The 16,908-nt window shown below is 41.4% G+C and overlaps 1 protein-coding gene across 1 annotated transcript; it reads left to right on the top strand.

The window, feature by feature from the left end:
• Positions 1-263: 263 nt before the first annotated feature.
• LOC105393404 (SID1 transmembrane family member 2) lies at positions 264-16,898 on the top strand. Its single transcript, XM_048624481.1, has 18 exons — positions 264-670; positions 925-994; positions 1,463-1,559; positions 1,783-1,893; positions 2,397-2,518; positions 2,826-2,966; positions 3,413-3,496; positions 3,978-4,151; positions 4,700-4,856; positions 5,103-5,174; positions 6,619-6,918; positions 7,571-7,851; positions 8,450-8,632; positions 9,148-9,265; positions 9,751-9,873; positions 11,490-11,606; positions 14,369-14,501; positions 16,436-16,898. The coding sequence occupies exons 1-18, from the start codon at positions 576-578 to the stop codon at positions 16,815-16,817; spliced, it is 2,760 nt and encodes a 919-aa protein (XP_048480438.1). The 5' UTR covers positions 264-575; the 3' UTR covers positions 16,818-16,898.
• Positions 16,899-16,908: the final 10 nt, after the last annotated feature.

Here is a 16,908-nt window from a genome sequence, read left to right as displayed (position 1 = left end):
TATATTTTATTTAGAATGATATAGTTATTTTATTTAGAATGATATAGTTGTCCATGTTGTTGTATTTTGATGTTCAAGGTTATTTATAATTGTATGCATTTGTTTGTAGATAAATGACCCAAATTTAAAACACGTTTTAGACAAGCCAACGGTTTATTAGTCTTATCTACTCCACCTCATATTTGGTCAGCATTTTTAAACTTATCTAATCTTTATTTTTGTGATTCTCACATTGCACCTTTCAAGAAGTTATATGTGGTGAAACTTAAATATTTTAAAACTATAATCCTATAGTCTCTTGCTTATTACATGGTAATCCTAAATTTACCTGGAAATACCTGATAGCCATAGCACTGTGTCCACTTCTACTGGGAATAAAGATAACACACATAGATAAGATATAAAAAGTTAAAGAGTTACTTCATATATTCACCTATCGGTTATTGAATGAACATGTAGATTGCATGATGTGTGCCTAAAATGCTTACCGTTTTATACACAATTACATACGGCTCTGTTTATTTACGTGTGTATTTGTAGTGTGATGTTCCGTTAAACATTAAATTGATGTGTGAATGAAAGTGTGTACCATGATGTTGATAGTGTTGTGTTTTGTTTTGATGTGCGGCCACTCATTGGCTCAAAATGATGTTGAAGTTATACGCATGCAGTAAGTATACTATACAGAACTTTGCCACCAAAATTGTGGTTACTTGAAACTTCAAGGGCACAGTTTTATTATTCGTGAATATAATAATAAGCTTGAATTTATTCCTACGGTGTAGCATAGCACGTGCGACTAGTTGTGACTGTGACAAATCACAAAATGCGTTTATCGCTCTCATGCTAGCCCCAAATTTTAATATGAAAATGAACATTATTTTATATGATGATGCATTAAATCATAACTTTTTTACATTGCAGATTACCTTTTGAAGTAGAACATGTATTATCTATGAATGGCAGCATCGAATATATTTTAGAATTTATACCGGTAAGTTTACAAAATACCTCTACATTTCGCAACTTAGCGTAAATTAATTATATCGATATGAAATATAGGTTCGGCTAGATTACTTTAATCAGACTATTGAATATCAACCATTAGGGTATTCATATCATGTGCATGAGCCCATACAAATAAATGGATTTATTATGAAATACAAATCTGTTGTAATGGTCTGGGCGATTGGCTAAAGTTAGCTTATAAACACGGAAGTTATTTGATCCACCTACAATGGATATAAGCGGATATGGATATGCCTACAGAATTAGAATAAGTACTACTTTACTGACTTCACAGAACGTAAAATAAAAAAAAATTATACAAGGGAGATGACTCAATAGGTGGCCTCATGGCTAAAAGCGATCTCTTTCAGGTAACCTAGGAATAACAGAAAATCTAAACATATCAGGGGGGGCCAGATATCTGTTCACTGTAACAAGTTTCTATTAATTTCAGAATTTCGAACAAAGGCAGTATCCGAGCCAAATTAACGTAAAGACTGATGGCGGTGATACCTCGCAGCCCATACTCATCACAGCCAGGCAGGGAGTAGGTGAGTTAATACATGACACAATGACAGTTATAAAGGCTAGCACGGGGGTATTTCAGACGAGACAAAATTTCTCCGTCATGCTCGCTCTTGAGGCTACGCGTTTATCACGTCTTAAATGCGCCCCGTGTAAGCCCTTCAGCAGGGACAAAGTTCTTTGAGAAGATTTCTCCATCTGGCTCGATCTTAGACAGCTTTTATTCAATGACTTTTATTTATTGAACAGGCATAAGCACCTGGCAGCTTCCATACCGCTCGGGCAGCCAGGTGCTATACGAGGTGAGCCGCACGCTCTGCCCCGAGCACCTCATCGACACCGCCAACAACACTGAATGCGGTAATTATCACCAACTTGTGTTACAAATGTCTGTGAGAAAACAAAAAAAATATGTTTTATCTGATGAGCACGAAATTATTTTTTTTGAATTAGTCCCCTTTTATTCTGAGGGTATGATAAGTGAATCCGTCAATGCATTCGAGGATACTAGAAATCTTGTATTCCATAATATCTGCGTATGTTGCAAAATAAATCGGTTAGGTATTACCAGAGTTGTTACTATAGATCAGATTGATTGATTTTTAAAAGTCTTTATTAATCTTAGTGTACGTTCTCCCCAGTTCTCCCAATGTACCGTCAGCTGCATAAGTAGCTGTACACTTTTGTACCTTTCAATCGTGTTTCAATCTAACAAACCGCCATGCAAACCGCCTATCCATTCATTGAAACATTGACGGTTCGTCAGTTTGTTAAGGCGCAGAAGTATAGCTACTCATGCAGCTGTCTGTACCTTACTGAACATTTAATTTAAGTGTTAAATAAAGTATTTATTAAATTCCCAGGTGAGCAGTCGTCGTTCCGTGTGAAGAACACGTTCATTCTGCAGATCAGCTCGACGTGCGCCACGCAGCAGGAGCTGACCCTGCTGGCGGCGCCCGCCCGGGACTTCGCACTGCCGTTCCAGGTAACTAGCTATGGTCTGTGTTTTAATCTCAGATACTAAATTGACAGATTGTGAACGGTTCATCGACAGTCAATACGATTAAGTGACGTATCGTTCTATTGGCGGGACAATCGGCTGTTGATGAACCGTTTAGTATCTGAGAAACCTTTCTTCATTGGAAGGAGACCCGTGCCTCAGCAGTGGGGACGTGATGGGTCGTGATGATTGGATAAATTAGTTACACAAAACGCTAGACCGCTCGCCACAGAATGGTAAATCTTACGAATACCTGTGCACTTATTTTACGCATCTTGTATTTTGTTTCCAGACGAATACAGAAATACTAGCGACGTTCACTAAGCCCACGGTGCAACACTACGCATTCCGGGACGGACAGAGCAGCGTGCGGCTCACACTGCAGTCCGACCACCGAGCCGTGTGCGCCATGCTGTCCCTGCAGAATGTCACTGTGAGTTCACTACTATACATACATACATACACCCAGCCCACGGTGCAACACTACGCATTCCGTCACTCCAGTTAATAATAATAAATTTGGGACATTTAGGACATCTCACACACGGCTATCCGACCCCAAGCTAGGAGAGAACTACTACAAAAGTCGTCACTTGAATATTCTTGTGAGTCACAAGAATATTCAAGTGACGACTTTTGTAGTGGTGTGTCACAAGTTGTGACACAGACGCGATCCAAACCACCCATAACATTCTTTCATAAACTGTAACCGCCATATCGCTCTTCATTCATGAACAGAACTGTAAATAAATTACTTTCAATAATAAGGCCGCCGATTGTACTATTTATTTTCTTTTCTATGTTTGAGAAACTGTTTCTGTTTGTGTGTCATAACGAGCATTTTATATTTTATCTTATAAATGTATATTTTAATTCCAGTGTCCCGTGCTCCAGACCTCGGCCCTGCTGCCGCAGGCGGGCTGGCGCCTCACCATGCTGCGCTCCGCCGCGGTACATGTGCCGGTATGTACCATGTACCTATCATCATCCTACATACGAGTATATGTACGTAATATGTATTATACTTTAATCCCCGAAGGAGTTGTCAACACACTTATTTTGAACTCATATGATGTCACGAAGCGTATCGCCGTTTTCGGATTATTACCTACTAGCACATAATCATCATCATCATCAGAACGTAATAATCCACTGCTGGACATAGGCATAGGTATACACGGGAGAAATCAGCAGTTGGCGAAACGAAGGCAGGTTCATGTGCCCGACCTCCTGAATTTTTTTTTTTTTAATAGCTCTTGACTATTGATATACTTGCGAATCCTATTCTGATAAAGTGTAGCGCTCCTAAAAGCAAATTTTGTGCCAATATACAAATTCGTGCTAATTTTGTACCAAATTGGCCCAACTCTATATGTTTAAATTTAGAATACATTTAGAATATTTCTAAATTTACGTTATAATTTCTTCCTACCCCCCATTCCAGCGTCACCGCTTCCCCAACGGCTTCTACCTGGTAGTAGTGCTACTACCCTCATCCCGGGAGTGCTTTGGCGAGGCGGGCCCGGACGACGACTGGCTGTGGGAGGACATGTTCGGGGGCCCGGGCCGCCAGCCCACCAGGGGGGGAAGGGAGAAAAGCATCACGGTTTATGTTCAGGTGATGGAATAGTAGAAATTAATAAATATGTTGGAATATCTCACACACGGTCATCCAACCCCAAACTAGGCAGAGCTGTGATATGGGTATTGGACAGCTGTTATATCTACACAAATACATAGACAGATACATATGAAATAGATAAACGACCACCAGACACAAGGCAAACACAAATGCTCATCACACAGAAGTTTGTCCTGGGCGGGATTCGAACCTGCGGCCCCATGCTTCGAAGGCAGCTTCACTACCGCCTTAGCTACACGGTGCCGTCAGAATGGGAAGCAACCCAAGGCATAAAACCCGCTTATTTGGTCCCGTGGCTGGATTGTAGGGTTGAGTATGGCGAGGGCGCTAATAGATCGAGGGACTAAAAAAGGAGTTTACCCGAGGTAAACATGTCCTATTTTCATGTCCGTTTTAAGTAAATCCACGCCTACATTCAAGAGTGAAGAAAATTGATTTTTCATGGGATGATAATGTATCCCAGTTTAAGTTGCGGGTTGATATATTATTATAATCTTGATATCATGTTACTTCTCACTCCACAGGCCTCAATAACCCTATCCCAGTACGCGCTGGCCACGGGGCTGACGCTGCTGTTCTGTGGAATCTTCTACATCGCATTCTTCGCACTAGTGTTCGCTCAGAAATGGCCACGGTTCGCCAAATATGTGTCGCCCAAGGCGCGCTTGGTCGACGATGAACGTAAGTATATTTTATTCTTTAACACAATACCTATGTTTAATGAGTACCTAAAATAATTCTGCATACGTATTACGCAAGACGCGTACGATAAGAAGAGAGAAAAGCGCGCTCTAGAAGTCGAGCGCGACTTTAATATTTTACATTTTATTTGTATTGAATTACCTGCTACATATTATTAGTGTAGGGATATAAAAAGGTTTATAGGATATAAAGGACATACATCTCTAATATTTTGTTATTATTTAGACAGAAACGGTGTAGATGTGCCGGACGGAGTGCCTAGCACGGGGCGGTCGCGCCGACGACGACGACTGTCAAGTAAGTGGTGTCGGCATGGAATATTTATCTACGTAGATACATAGGTATTCATAACCTTTTTTACAAGCATTGGGTAAATTATTACTACTTTATTCGGTACTGTTCAATCCTTGTTCCCCAACATACCTTAAGGAGCGTTTTGAGTTGAGATGCTCTACACATAGCCGCTCACTACGTTCATCTCATAACCTTCGCCTTCATGTTCCATCTTGCACAACTGTGTTTTATGAGGGCTCATTCACATTTCAGGCTGTTAAATTATGGAACGATCTGCCCATTGAAATCAGACTCGCACCCTCTCTACCATCCTTCAAAAACAAGCTCCGACAGCACTACTTAAATTTATCTTATCCTGATTAGAATGCACCAGCAATTATTTATTTATTTTTAATAATATTTATGTATTATTATAGAATATATAGGTATATATTTATTATTAACTATGTAGGTTTTATATATTATTATATGTAGGTATTTACATATCGTTATACTTTATATTAATGTAGTTTATAAATATCTAGCCTAGCTTGGGGTCGGATGGCCGTGTGTGAGATGTCCCCACATATTTTTTTTTTTTTTTATCTCTTATTTTCACACGCTACCCTTTTTCATTATTTCTATGTCCTTTCAATTTGGTTGTCTGGAAGAGATTACTTTTAGTAATAAGGCCGCCGATTGTGCTATTTATTTTCTGTTCATGTTTGTAATACTGTTTCTTTTTGTGTGCAATAAAGAGTATTTTATCTTTTATCTTTATCTTTACATCTTATGTAAATTACTATTATACCTCATTCGGGGAAACGACGTAGCAAAGCGCCCTCTTTGTCCCACATTTCCATACAAAAGACAAAGACGACAAATGAGTTAGCCATGCCCATTTGGCCACGTGATTACCTAAAATTGTAAAGCCGTGTCTACACTTCTGAATTAAAGTATGGAGTAGGAAATAAAATTGTGTATGTTCATAATAATATTTTTTATTAATCTCTTTCTGACGACTCATCACTCCTATCATTTACATTTATAATAAATGATTCATTAAAATTTTCAAAGTTGTGGTCCATTTTTGACGAGGGTGAGAGCGAGAGGATACACGGGAGACGTGCGAACGGTACAGAGAGCAACGACAGACTAATTAAGACCTACAGTGTAAACGCGCCTTAGCGTCTTATCTATGACCAATCATATGCTTTCGTATATTCTTAGTACTGTTACGTCGTTTCCCCGAATGAGGTATAGGTAGCATATCTATTTAACACGGGGCACAAGACACGCATGTCACGCTAGTACGGGGCGCATTTAAGACGTGACAAAAATTTTGCATCGCCCTCATTCACATCGCGCAGCCTCGAGAGTGAGCGCGACGGAGAACTTTTGTCACGTCTTATTAGCGCCCTGTGCTACATGGCCAGATATCACTATTACTTCCCCCTCTTACCCACAGCGGCAACATTCGACAGTAGCGAGGACAGTAACTCTTCAGACGAGGAGCAGGAGGCTGGCACCGCTTCCACCGTGGTAGACCGCAGACCAGCTAACGACCAGCCTAGTGGGACCCAGGATACTGCTGGCGAGTCAGGAGATCAGAGACCTGGTCATAATGGCCAGGTGGATGAGGCGAATGGGAGGTCAGCTCGGAATGGCCAGGCATATGATGTGGATGGGAGACCAGTGCAGAATGGCCAGGCTAATGAGACGCAGATCTCTCCTGAAGATCCTGACAGCCTGGTATTAGCTTCGGATGGTGAGAGGCAAGGAAATAGTTTGCATGTAAGTTCCGTATCTTCGTACAGTTACATAATATTTAAATAGGTCACGTTCGTAAATATAGAGAATGTTCTGCTGCCAAAAGCATATTTTAATCCAAGTTGGGCCAATAATTGTCCAATCATTTTGGCAAATTTTCCTTACCACAAACAAACAACTCACAAAAATGGTTCTTAAAAAACAAAAACAAGTACGATATTACTACAAATAGCTTATAGCCATGACATGGTAGGCTGGTATCTTAAGTAACTTTATGTAATTTTAAATCTCCACAGGATCCAACAAACAGACGCGTGCAAATACAAGACGCTTCAACGAACCCTGCTACCCTGGTACATTCGGGCAATGGAACCCTACATGCAGACTCTGAGGATAGGAGAGCTGCTGGTAATGATGAAGAGCAGGTAAACAGCCATGGGATGAAGCTTATTTGATTTTTGTACATATATTTTTTCCACTATTATTATATCTAATTCTCAGCCTCACGCCTATAAAGCTTGGTACAATAGAGTTTAATTTAAGAGACTTAATACATTGATATGGCGGGAAATTCATGATTTTAAAATAAATATTCCTTACGCAACGTGTGTACCGTAGTTTATTTACTAAATGCGTGTGTTTATTTGAAGTGAACGAGTTGCATCCACCTACATTTTTGCACGCTGAAGGCGCTTTCAGTCATCCGTGCGTAGTCGCCTTATTCTACTCTCTACCTACCTCTAACACAGGGTGTTCCTTCCAGCCCTCCACTACCCCCTACGGGCTCCCCCCCTCGCTCCGCCTAGCAGCGCTGTCGCGGCGGCGCGGGCGCACGCTGCAGGCGCGGTCCGACCGCTACCTGCACACCCTGTATATAGTCGCCGTGTTCTACGCGCTGCCGGTGCTGCAGTTTGTGTCCGCTTTTCAGATTGTGAGTGGTTTTTTAAATTTACTAATTGCACGGCATTGGCAGCATGCGGATTTGATCACGCAAGCGGGATTGCCCCGCACGCGTTCATACAAGTGTTTATTGTAACGTGTGGAATATGCATGCGAGACGCGGTAAAATGGCGTGCCATGCCGCGTGCGTGATGAAATCCGCTTGCTATTAAAACAGACTTAAAGATGTGTGTTGTGTGTAACGCGTCCGCGTTATGATTGATGAATTCTGTGTATGCCGATTGTAGTGTTCAATGATAGTACGAGAATACTGCTCTGCTGCATGTGACAGAGTTGTTATGTTGTTATTATGCTTGGTGCCACATTAGGTTAGGTTTCGGTTAAAAATAAATCTGCCTTCAAGATACAATCTGCATTTAAGATGCCCGAATATATCCTCGAAAACCGGTGGCGAAGGAAATCTCCTAACAAACGATTTTCGAAGTGTGACATAGATTATAGGGTTTGTCACAGTTAGATTTAGATGAGACGCTTACTGCCTAGATGCACCGGACATATTATTATACATATATGTACCTACACTTATAATATACCTATCTCATATAACAACAATCATAACCCCCTTCCAGTTCTTCAACTACTCGGGCTCGCTAGACCTGTGCTACTACAACTTCCTCTGTTCGCACGCGGCGGGCGCTCTCAGTGACTTCTCCCATGTGTTCTCCAACCTGGCGTACCTGCTGCTGGGGGCGCTGTTCATGCTGCAGCTGCGCCGGCGCCGCGCGCGCCGAGTTAGGAGCCCTAGGAGCGAGGTATGTGCAAAAGCTGTTGGTTCCTACGCAATAAGCTAAAATAAAATTAAAATAAAACCACGTCGGGGTCACCATACAATAATGCTGTGCTGATGTAACGTCGGGGTCACCAATTTACCAAAAAGTATTTGGCAAAAGTATCTTACTGTAGCCGACTTAATCTTAGGATGTATGGCTTATAAAATAAATTAGATTATTAAAAAAAAGTATCTTACTGTACTACCACAAAAACACTGTTTAACAAGTGTTTAAAACGAAATTTGACAGAATTTGTAGGCGTTTGACAGCGCTAAACACCTGTTAAATACTGTCTAAATTTTTGTGGTAAGGCTCTTATTCTCTTTCTTAATACAAATGTGTCAAATTACTCTCTGGTGTAATAATTTTGTATAGACATAATTATACCAAAGGTGCACATAGAAGGTCAGTTCATAAGAAGGCCTTTGCCCAGCAGTGGGACACTACACAGGCTGCATATAAAAGAAAAAAAATAAAATAAACATTGTCATCCACAGGAATACGGCATCCCGGCGCACTACGGCATGCTATCTGCGCTCGGGGCCGGCATGATGGCCGTGGGGCTGCTCTCCGCCGGCTACCACGTGTGCCCCAACAGACTCAACTTCCAGTTCGGTGAGGATATCATCATCATCATCATCCTACTTATATTATAAATGCGAAAGTTTGTGAGTATGTAAGTTTGTATGTTATAGCTGTTCCCGTAAGCTTCGCTTCGCTTTAAAAAGTTTTCCCGTGGGAATTCCGGGATAAAAAGTAGCCTATGTGTCAGGCTGTCATCCAGGGTGTCAGCTAACTCAATACGAAATTTCATTTAAATCGGTTCAGTCGTTTTGACGTGAAGAAGTTACAAACATACATCATACTCACAATCTATCGCTTTAATAATATTAGTTTAAAGTGGGATAATTTCCTCGCATTGTAGCCTCGGTGCAAATCATGATCGCTGGTTTCACGTAATGTTTGATCCTTCAGTCCTTTCACCAGAAACCCTAGTGAAAACGGAATCAGCAGATCATTTCCAGATAACAATAGCTATTATTATAGTATTTTAAACACCTCTGTTTACCTACGTTTACATTGGTTTATATTATTTCCAGACACGGCGTTCATGTACGTGCTGGCCGTGGTGAGCATGGTGAAGATCTACCAGAGCCGGCACCCTGACGTGAATGCGCGCGCGCACGCCACGTTTGGAGTCTTAGCGGTCATGATCGCGCTAGGTAAGGACCTCTCTTGTTATATAGTATAGTGGTACATATTATTATAATACACACATGACCAATGAAAAACTTAACTTACAAAATGTCTGACCGCAATTTTTTTAAACATTTAATCGAATTTGATCAAAATATTACGTATTTCGTTGGTAATATTCTCACGCGTTGTTAAATGTACGTACGGTGGCCTGCGCCTAAAAGTATACAGGCGGAGATTTTAAAATAGCGATCTCAAGCTCACATGCTGCTCAAGCACATCCACATAAACACCACTGCTACATATATCACACACAACACATCCCCGGATTTATAACAGATGTAGCTGGTCCCTTCATCATCAGGGATCGCTATTTTAAAAACTCCGCCTGCATACTTTTAGGCGCAGGCCACCGTACGTACCTACTTCAATATTGCAGACGACGCCGACGCGACGGCGTCATTTAGCTAGTTTTTCTTGTCTTTTGTGTTTAAGAGTAATTTGGTGCTATTGTCTCTGGGAAATGTTCATTGCTCGTGAGTGTATATTATATAGAGTTGCTTTGAGACTGGTTTGAAGTTTTTATTAGTTGAATGCATCTTAGTGTATTAGTTCCTGTAACCACCAACAGATGTCACTATCCACTGCCCTACATCGCGGTATTGAGAGTTTTTCATAACTACATTATCAGCATAGTCGATATTTCTGAAAGTACGTGCTGGCGGTGGTGCGCATGGTGAAGATCTACCAGAGCCGGCACCCCGACGTGAACGCGCACGCCACGTTTGGAGTGCTGGCCGTCATGATCGCGCTGGGTGAGGACGAGACTTGTTCAATGGTTATACAGACTTATTCTCACGAGCAATGAAAAAGTTACACTTACAAAATGTCTATAGCAAACTTTTAAAAACATTTTTTTTTTTATTTGATCAAAATATTTACGTTTGTAGATTGTAATATTCTGATGCGTTATTAATAGGTTTTCTTGCTTTTCTGTTTAGGAGTAATTAGGTGCTTTTGTAAATGGGTCTTGTTTATTGCTCGTGAGTGTATAATGTGTTGCACAAAGATTGCATTCGAGAGAGCCAGATGCAGGTACTGACACCCCCACAGAGGATAGAATAGTGTATAGGTATACAGGGTTGCTTTGAGAATACATAAATTATAAGATAAAGTACGTGCTGGCGGTGGTGAGCATGGTGAAGATCTACCATGGTCACCACCGCCATATCTGGTAACTTCATAACAACAATGCATAACATAACTGTTTGATGGTTATACAGACATATACTGCATAAGAAGCTGCATAAGTAACTTTTGTACCTAGTCAAACTCATAAGCTATATATAGCCTATTCATTCATTCAAACATTGACGTTTTATTTAGTAGGTAGTTTGACAAGGTACAAAATATGTGTATAATAAAATAGCTACTTATGCAGCTACTTTACAGCACTAATTATAAGTTCACCAGAAGGGTAAGTACGGGCCGCATTTAAGACATGACAAGAGTTTTGCATGGTGCTCACTCACATCGCGCAGCCTCAAGAGAACTTTTGTCACGTCTTAATAGCGCCCCGTGCTACATGGCCAGATAACTTTACATAATCACTGAGTTATAAATTGTATCTTGTTTGTTGCAGTGGTGTGGGGCGTGCTGGGCGGCGGCGCGTTCTTCTGGGCTCTATTCACGGTGCTGCACCTGTTCACGTTCCTGCTGCTCAGCCTGCGCATCTACTACGTGGGGCAGTTCCGCCTGGGTCAGTGTCAAAGAATCAAAGAATCAAAGAATAGTTTATTTCTTTCTACAAATTCAGTAACAAAGTAGTGACCAGAGCCTCACTTGTAAGTTAAAAGAAACCTGTGCCAGTGGGGCCCCGCTCTTCCGTTTAGTATACAATTCAATAAACTTAGGTAGTTAGAAATATAACAAGTAGTTGGTAAACAATTAAATATTTAAAATAAAAACAAGTAAGGTTAACATTAATTATTTAACACTTATTTAACATAATCATAATTTGTATGTGTGTGTGTGTGTGTGTGTGTGTGTGTGTGTGTGTGTGTGTGTGTGTGTGTGTGTGTGTGTGTGTGTGTGTGTGTGTGTGTGTGTGTGTGTGGGTGTGGGTGTGGGTGTGTGGGTGTGTGTGTGTGTGTGTGAGTGGGTGGGGGGTGTGTTACTTATTTATATGTATACATAATATATGATAACTGTTTCTTTTATGCTAGTCAGGAAGTTCTTTCATTTTATTAACGCACTTTCAGTTTTAGTGTAATCTAGAGTATTAAGCCAGTCTGTAATGATAGATTTACATTCTGATAATGTAAGAGAATAAATGTTAAGATTTTTATTAATTTTATTGTAAAGGTAGATGGAAATTGATACATATTGAAATTGGGCAAATTTAGTTTTTACTGCAGGGGCCATGGCTACATCAGGAATTCTTCTTGTGGCTCGGTTGTAAGCTACAAATGGAGTTGATTTGTGTCTTCTAAGGATTGTTGACAGTATATATAGTTTTCTAACACTAAGCACTTGCACTGTTTTATACAGTTCTGTTGTGGAAAATAACATAGGCTTAAACAACATTATCTTTAAGAGAAGTCTTTGAGCTCTCTCTAATTCAAGAAATTTGGTTTTACCAGCCCCTCCCCATACTGGAATACAATATAATAAAATAGATTGAGCTAGCGATAGGTAGACATTTCTGATAAGAGAAGGAGAGGATGCATGTCGAAGTTTCTTAAAGATCCAAATAAGCTTGCGGAGTCTGGATATCACAAGGTCTATTTGGGGATGCCAGGAGAGTCTTTGGTCTAATATAATTCCTAAATATTTAACCTGCGATACTTTGCAAATGTTGCTGCAGTTGCAATTTGTGAGGACTCTTGGATATTGCTCACAAGTGTGCATTTTAATATTAAAGTTAGTATCAGGTTGATGTGCGTCTAGAATCGAGAATGAAATATAATTAGTTTTTGATAGATTAAGGGTCAAAAGATTGTTGTGCAGCCAGCTGGCAACCTGTCGAAGTCCAGTTTCTGTTTTTGACTTTAGATCAGACCAGGAGGAGTCATAAAAAACAAGGGCTGTGTCGTCGGCATAAGTAAAAACTTTGCCATTTTCAAGACTCATACTGCATAGGTCATTTATATAAATCAAAAACAGGGTAGGTCCTAAGACACTACCCTGCGGAACACCGTACTCTATTGAGGAGCAAGAACTCAAAGTTTCATTTAGTTTGACTTGCTGTACGCGATTTGATAGGTAATCTTGGAAAATGTTCAAAGTTACATCTCTGATGCCGATTTTTTGAAGTTTCGATATAAGTATGGGAATTGACACCGTGTCAAACGCCTTCTTTAGGTCGAGAAACACAGCTAAGCATTTGGTACGTGAGTCCAGTTTTTCAACAATAAGGTTTGTTAGAGAGCATACAGCATCTTCTGTGGAGACACCTTTTTGAAATCCAAACTGATTGGGGGATAATATATTGAATTTAGAGAGATAGGAGACGAGGCGATTATTCAGGGCTTTCTCTATGATTTTTGAAATAACGGGTAGGATGGCAATCGGTCTATAGTTAGAGATATCAGTTTTTTTCCCCGACTTATAAATAGGAAGAATAATTGCATGTTTGTATATTGATGGAAAAACTCCATATTTGAAGCAAATATTTATGAGGTGAGAAATAATGGGCACAATTATGTGACTAGCAAGCTTCAAAAGCTTTGTAGGAATATTATCCCATCCACTTGCGCTGTTCGTTTTTAAATTCATAATAATACCTTGAACCTCATAAATATCAGTATCCAATAATACAAATGAATTTTGTTGTTGGGGGTTAGTGCTAGAGAGGGGTGTCACATTATAAAGGGGAGGATTATTTGTAATCTCTTCAGCCAGGTTTTTACCTATACTAGAGAAGTAGGTATTTGCTGTGGAGTGCAGACCAGAGTGTGGGGCGCCACTAGTCACTTGTCTACAGGGTGTTGCAGTGTGGGGGCGCCACCAATCTATGTTGCTGTGTGAGGGCGCCACTAGTCGCTCAGTGTGGGAGCGCAACTAGTGAACAGACGAAAACCGTGATTTAGGGCAAAGTCAAACGTTACGTGAGATGCCTTCGTAGAGTGAATTAATGTTCCTTCCGAGAGTATAGAAAAGTACCAATTTCTACGCGCTCACTCACATCGCGCGTCTTTGAAAGCAAGTGCCATGGAAAACTATTGTCCAGTGCGTCTTCCGCGTCTTTCATTTATTTATATTCTATGTTCTGGTAATCCTAATGTTATATAGGCGAAAGTTTGTGAGTATGAGTGTGTGTGTGTATGTTTGTTACGTCATCCTGCTGAACCGATTTTAATGAAATTTGGTATCGAGTTAGCTGACACCCTGGATTAACACATGGCTACATCTTACCACGGAATTTCCACGGGAAAACTTTGTCAAGCTCGTAGGAAAAGCTAGTTTATTTATATTCTGTATTCTATTTGTTAGTAAATAATAATGCCTCTTCCATTCCAGAGCGCGAGACGCTCCAGCGCGCGGCGCGCGAGCTGGCCGCCATGCCGCGGCGCGGGGTGCGCCCGCTGTACAAGACGCGGCTGGTGCTGTTGTTGATAGCTAACTCTGTCAACTGGCTGCTGGCGCTCTATGGGTAAATATGCGAACTCTATGAGCTATAGCGAGTTTTGCACATAATCTACTTACACGAGTTACAAAATACAAAATGGCGTCGACGCTTCTAGACGCAGCGACAGAATACTAGTGGCTTGCGAGCGTCCTCACGAGGGGAGCTGCAGCGAATACGTTACGAACGCGCAACGAACCCACCGCGCATTGAATTCGCTGCGAACAGAAGCGTCGGTGCAATTTCGTATATAGCTAATCGATGAATTCGCCGCCGCTCCGCTGTGAATACGCTCGCAAGTCGCTAGTATGATAAGGTCCTATGATATTGTTCGCGCGACGCGTCTGGCCGCCATGCCGCGGCGCGGGGTGCGGCCGCTGTACAAGACGCGGCTCGTGCTGTTGTTGATAGCTAATTCTGTCAACTGGCTGCTGGCGCTATATGGGTAACTATACCTACAGACTTAGTGAGCCATATTATACTAGCGGCTTGCGAGCGTCCTCACAGCGAAGAGGAGACGCAGCGAATACGTTCCGAATAGAAGCGTCGACGCCGTTATTTATTTAGTAACTAATGTAAGTACATTACGTCGAAAACTCACTACATATACGTGCCGCTCCGCTGTGAATACGCTCGCGGAAGCGCCAGGTAACGTGAGTGCCAGTGACAGCGGCATGAGAAGTATTGTGTGTACACACTCGTCCTTCCTACTTCCCTGCTGACCGCGGCTGAATGATGAGGTATATGATATCGGTCGCGACGCGTCTGGCCGCCATGCCGCGGCGCGGGGTGCGCCCGCTGTACAAGACGCGGCTGGTGCTGCTGCTGATAGCCAACTCTGTCAACTGGCTGCTAGCGCTTTATGGGTAACTACTTATACGCACTCTATCATACTAGCGACTTGCAAGCGTCTTCACAGCAGACGCGCAACGAACCCTCCGCGAATAGAAGCGTCATTTTGTATTTTGTAACTGAGAGGGATTAGGGGTAATTCCTATTCAGTGAAAATGCTCGATTTCTTCAGTTGTTGCTGCGTGGGCGGCTGGAGTCGAAGTGAGGTGCCGCTTACGGCGTACCACCCATTTATATGCTAGCGCGGCAGCGCGCCCCCGCACCAAATTTATTAAGAAAAAAAGCTTAACATAATATTACATATTTCTTCTTAAAACTAAACATTCCTTTTAATAGAATTTAAAACAATAGGTAACAATCGTAACATTATTTGTTTGGCAACGTAAATCACAAGTAATAACATAAAGTAATTCTTACATAACATAAATTGTAGGCAATAACATAAAGTAATCGTTTTTACGACATAAACTCAAAATAATACTTCTTTATTATACATATATTTATTTTCAGTACCTAAACGTTTATTACAACAATAATGGTAGGTAAACTGAGTCAATAATCAATAAAATATAACTAGCAAATCAAAACTTAATACCAACTTATCTGCGTAACTTATTTACCTAACTTAAGACTAAGTATCAGTAACAGTAACTAGGTACCTATAGGTACATTATGTCGAAAACTCGCTGCATGTAGCTAAGTAATCATCCGTGAATACGCTTGCAAGTCGCTAGTATGAGAAGTTCGTATGATATTAGTCGCGCGACGCGTCTGGCCGCCATGCCGCGGCGCGGGGTGCGGCCGCTGTACAAGACGCGGCTCGTGCTGCTGCTGATAGCCAACTCTGTCAACTGGCTGCTGGCGCTCTATGGGTAACTAGACTGACAGTAGATAGAGACCTCCAAACCGGCAAAACTTTTTGCAACAGAAACAAGTGAAAAATATATAATATCTCCCAAAAAACGCCCATTCAACTTAAAGGGCCGTACATTCTATTAATTGCTTTATGGTAAAATAAACAAGTGACAGAACATTATTTTCATCACCCATCCTATGCTCAAACTAGACAGACACTCACATCTACCTATTAACATTATCTTCTTCCCCAGACTGTGGAAACAAAGCGCCGACATAGCGAGCCACCTCCTCGAGCTACTTCTCATCAACACGCTTCTCTACATGTCCTTCTATCTCGTGATGAAGTTGCTCAACGGCGAGCGCCCGCGCTGGTACGCGTGGTGCTACCTAGGCGGCGCCACCGTCGCCTGGATCCCCGCCTTATACTTCTTCGTCTACGGAAGCACTGATTGGTCGACCACTCCCGCCTTATCTAGAGAAATGAACCATCAGTGCATGGTGCTAGAGTTCTACGATGCTCATGATCTGTGGCACATTCTGTCGGCCGTCGCTCTCTTTTTGTCGTTCAATGTTCTGCTGACCTGGGACGATGGGTTGGCCGCAGTTAAAAGGACTGAGATAGCTGTTTTTTAAGAGGGTATTAATTAAGATGATTTTGTGTTAGGTTAGGTAGGTGAAACTATGAAAATTAAATATATTTTTTACAACAGAAAATTAAGGTTTT

The sequence above is a fragment of the Plutella xylostella genome, chromosome 12, assembly GCF_932276165.1.
Source record: "Plutella xylostella chromosome 12, ilPluXylo3.1, whole genome shotgun sequence".
NCBI lineage: Eukaryota > Metazoa > Arthropoda > Insecta > Lepidoptera > Plutellidae > Plutella > Plutella xylostella.
The sequence above is the reverse complement of the archived record's forward strand: the minus strand, read 5'-3'. Positions and strand labels throughout refer to the sequence as shown.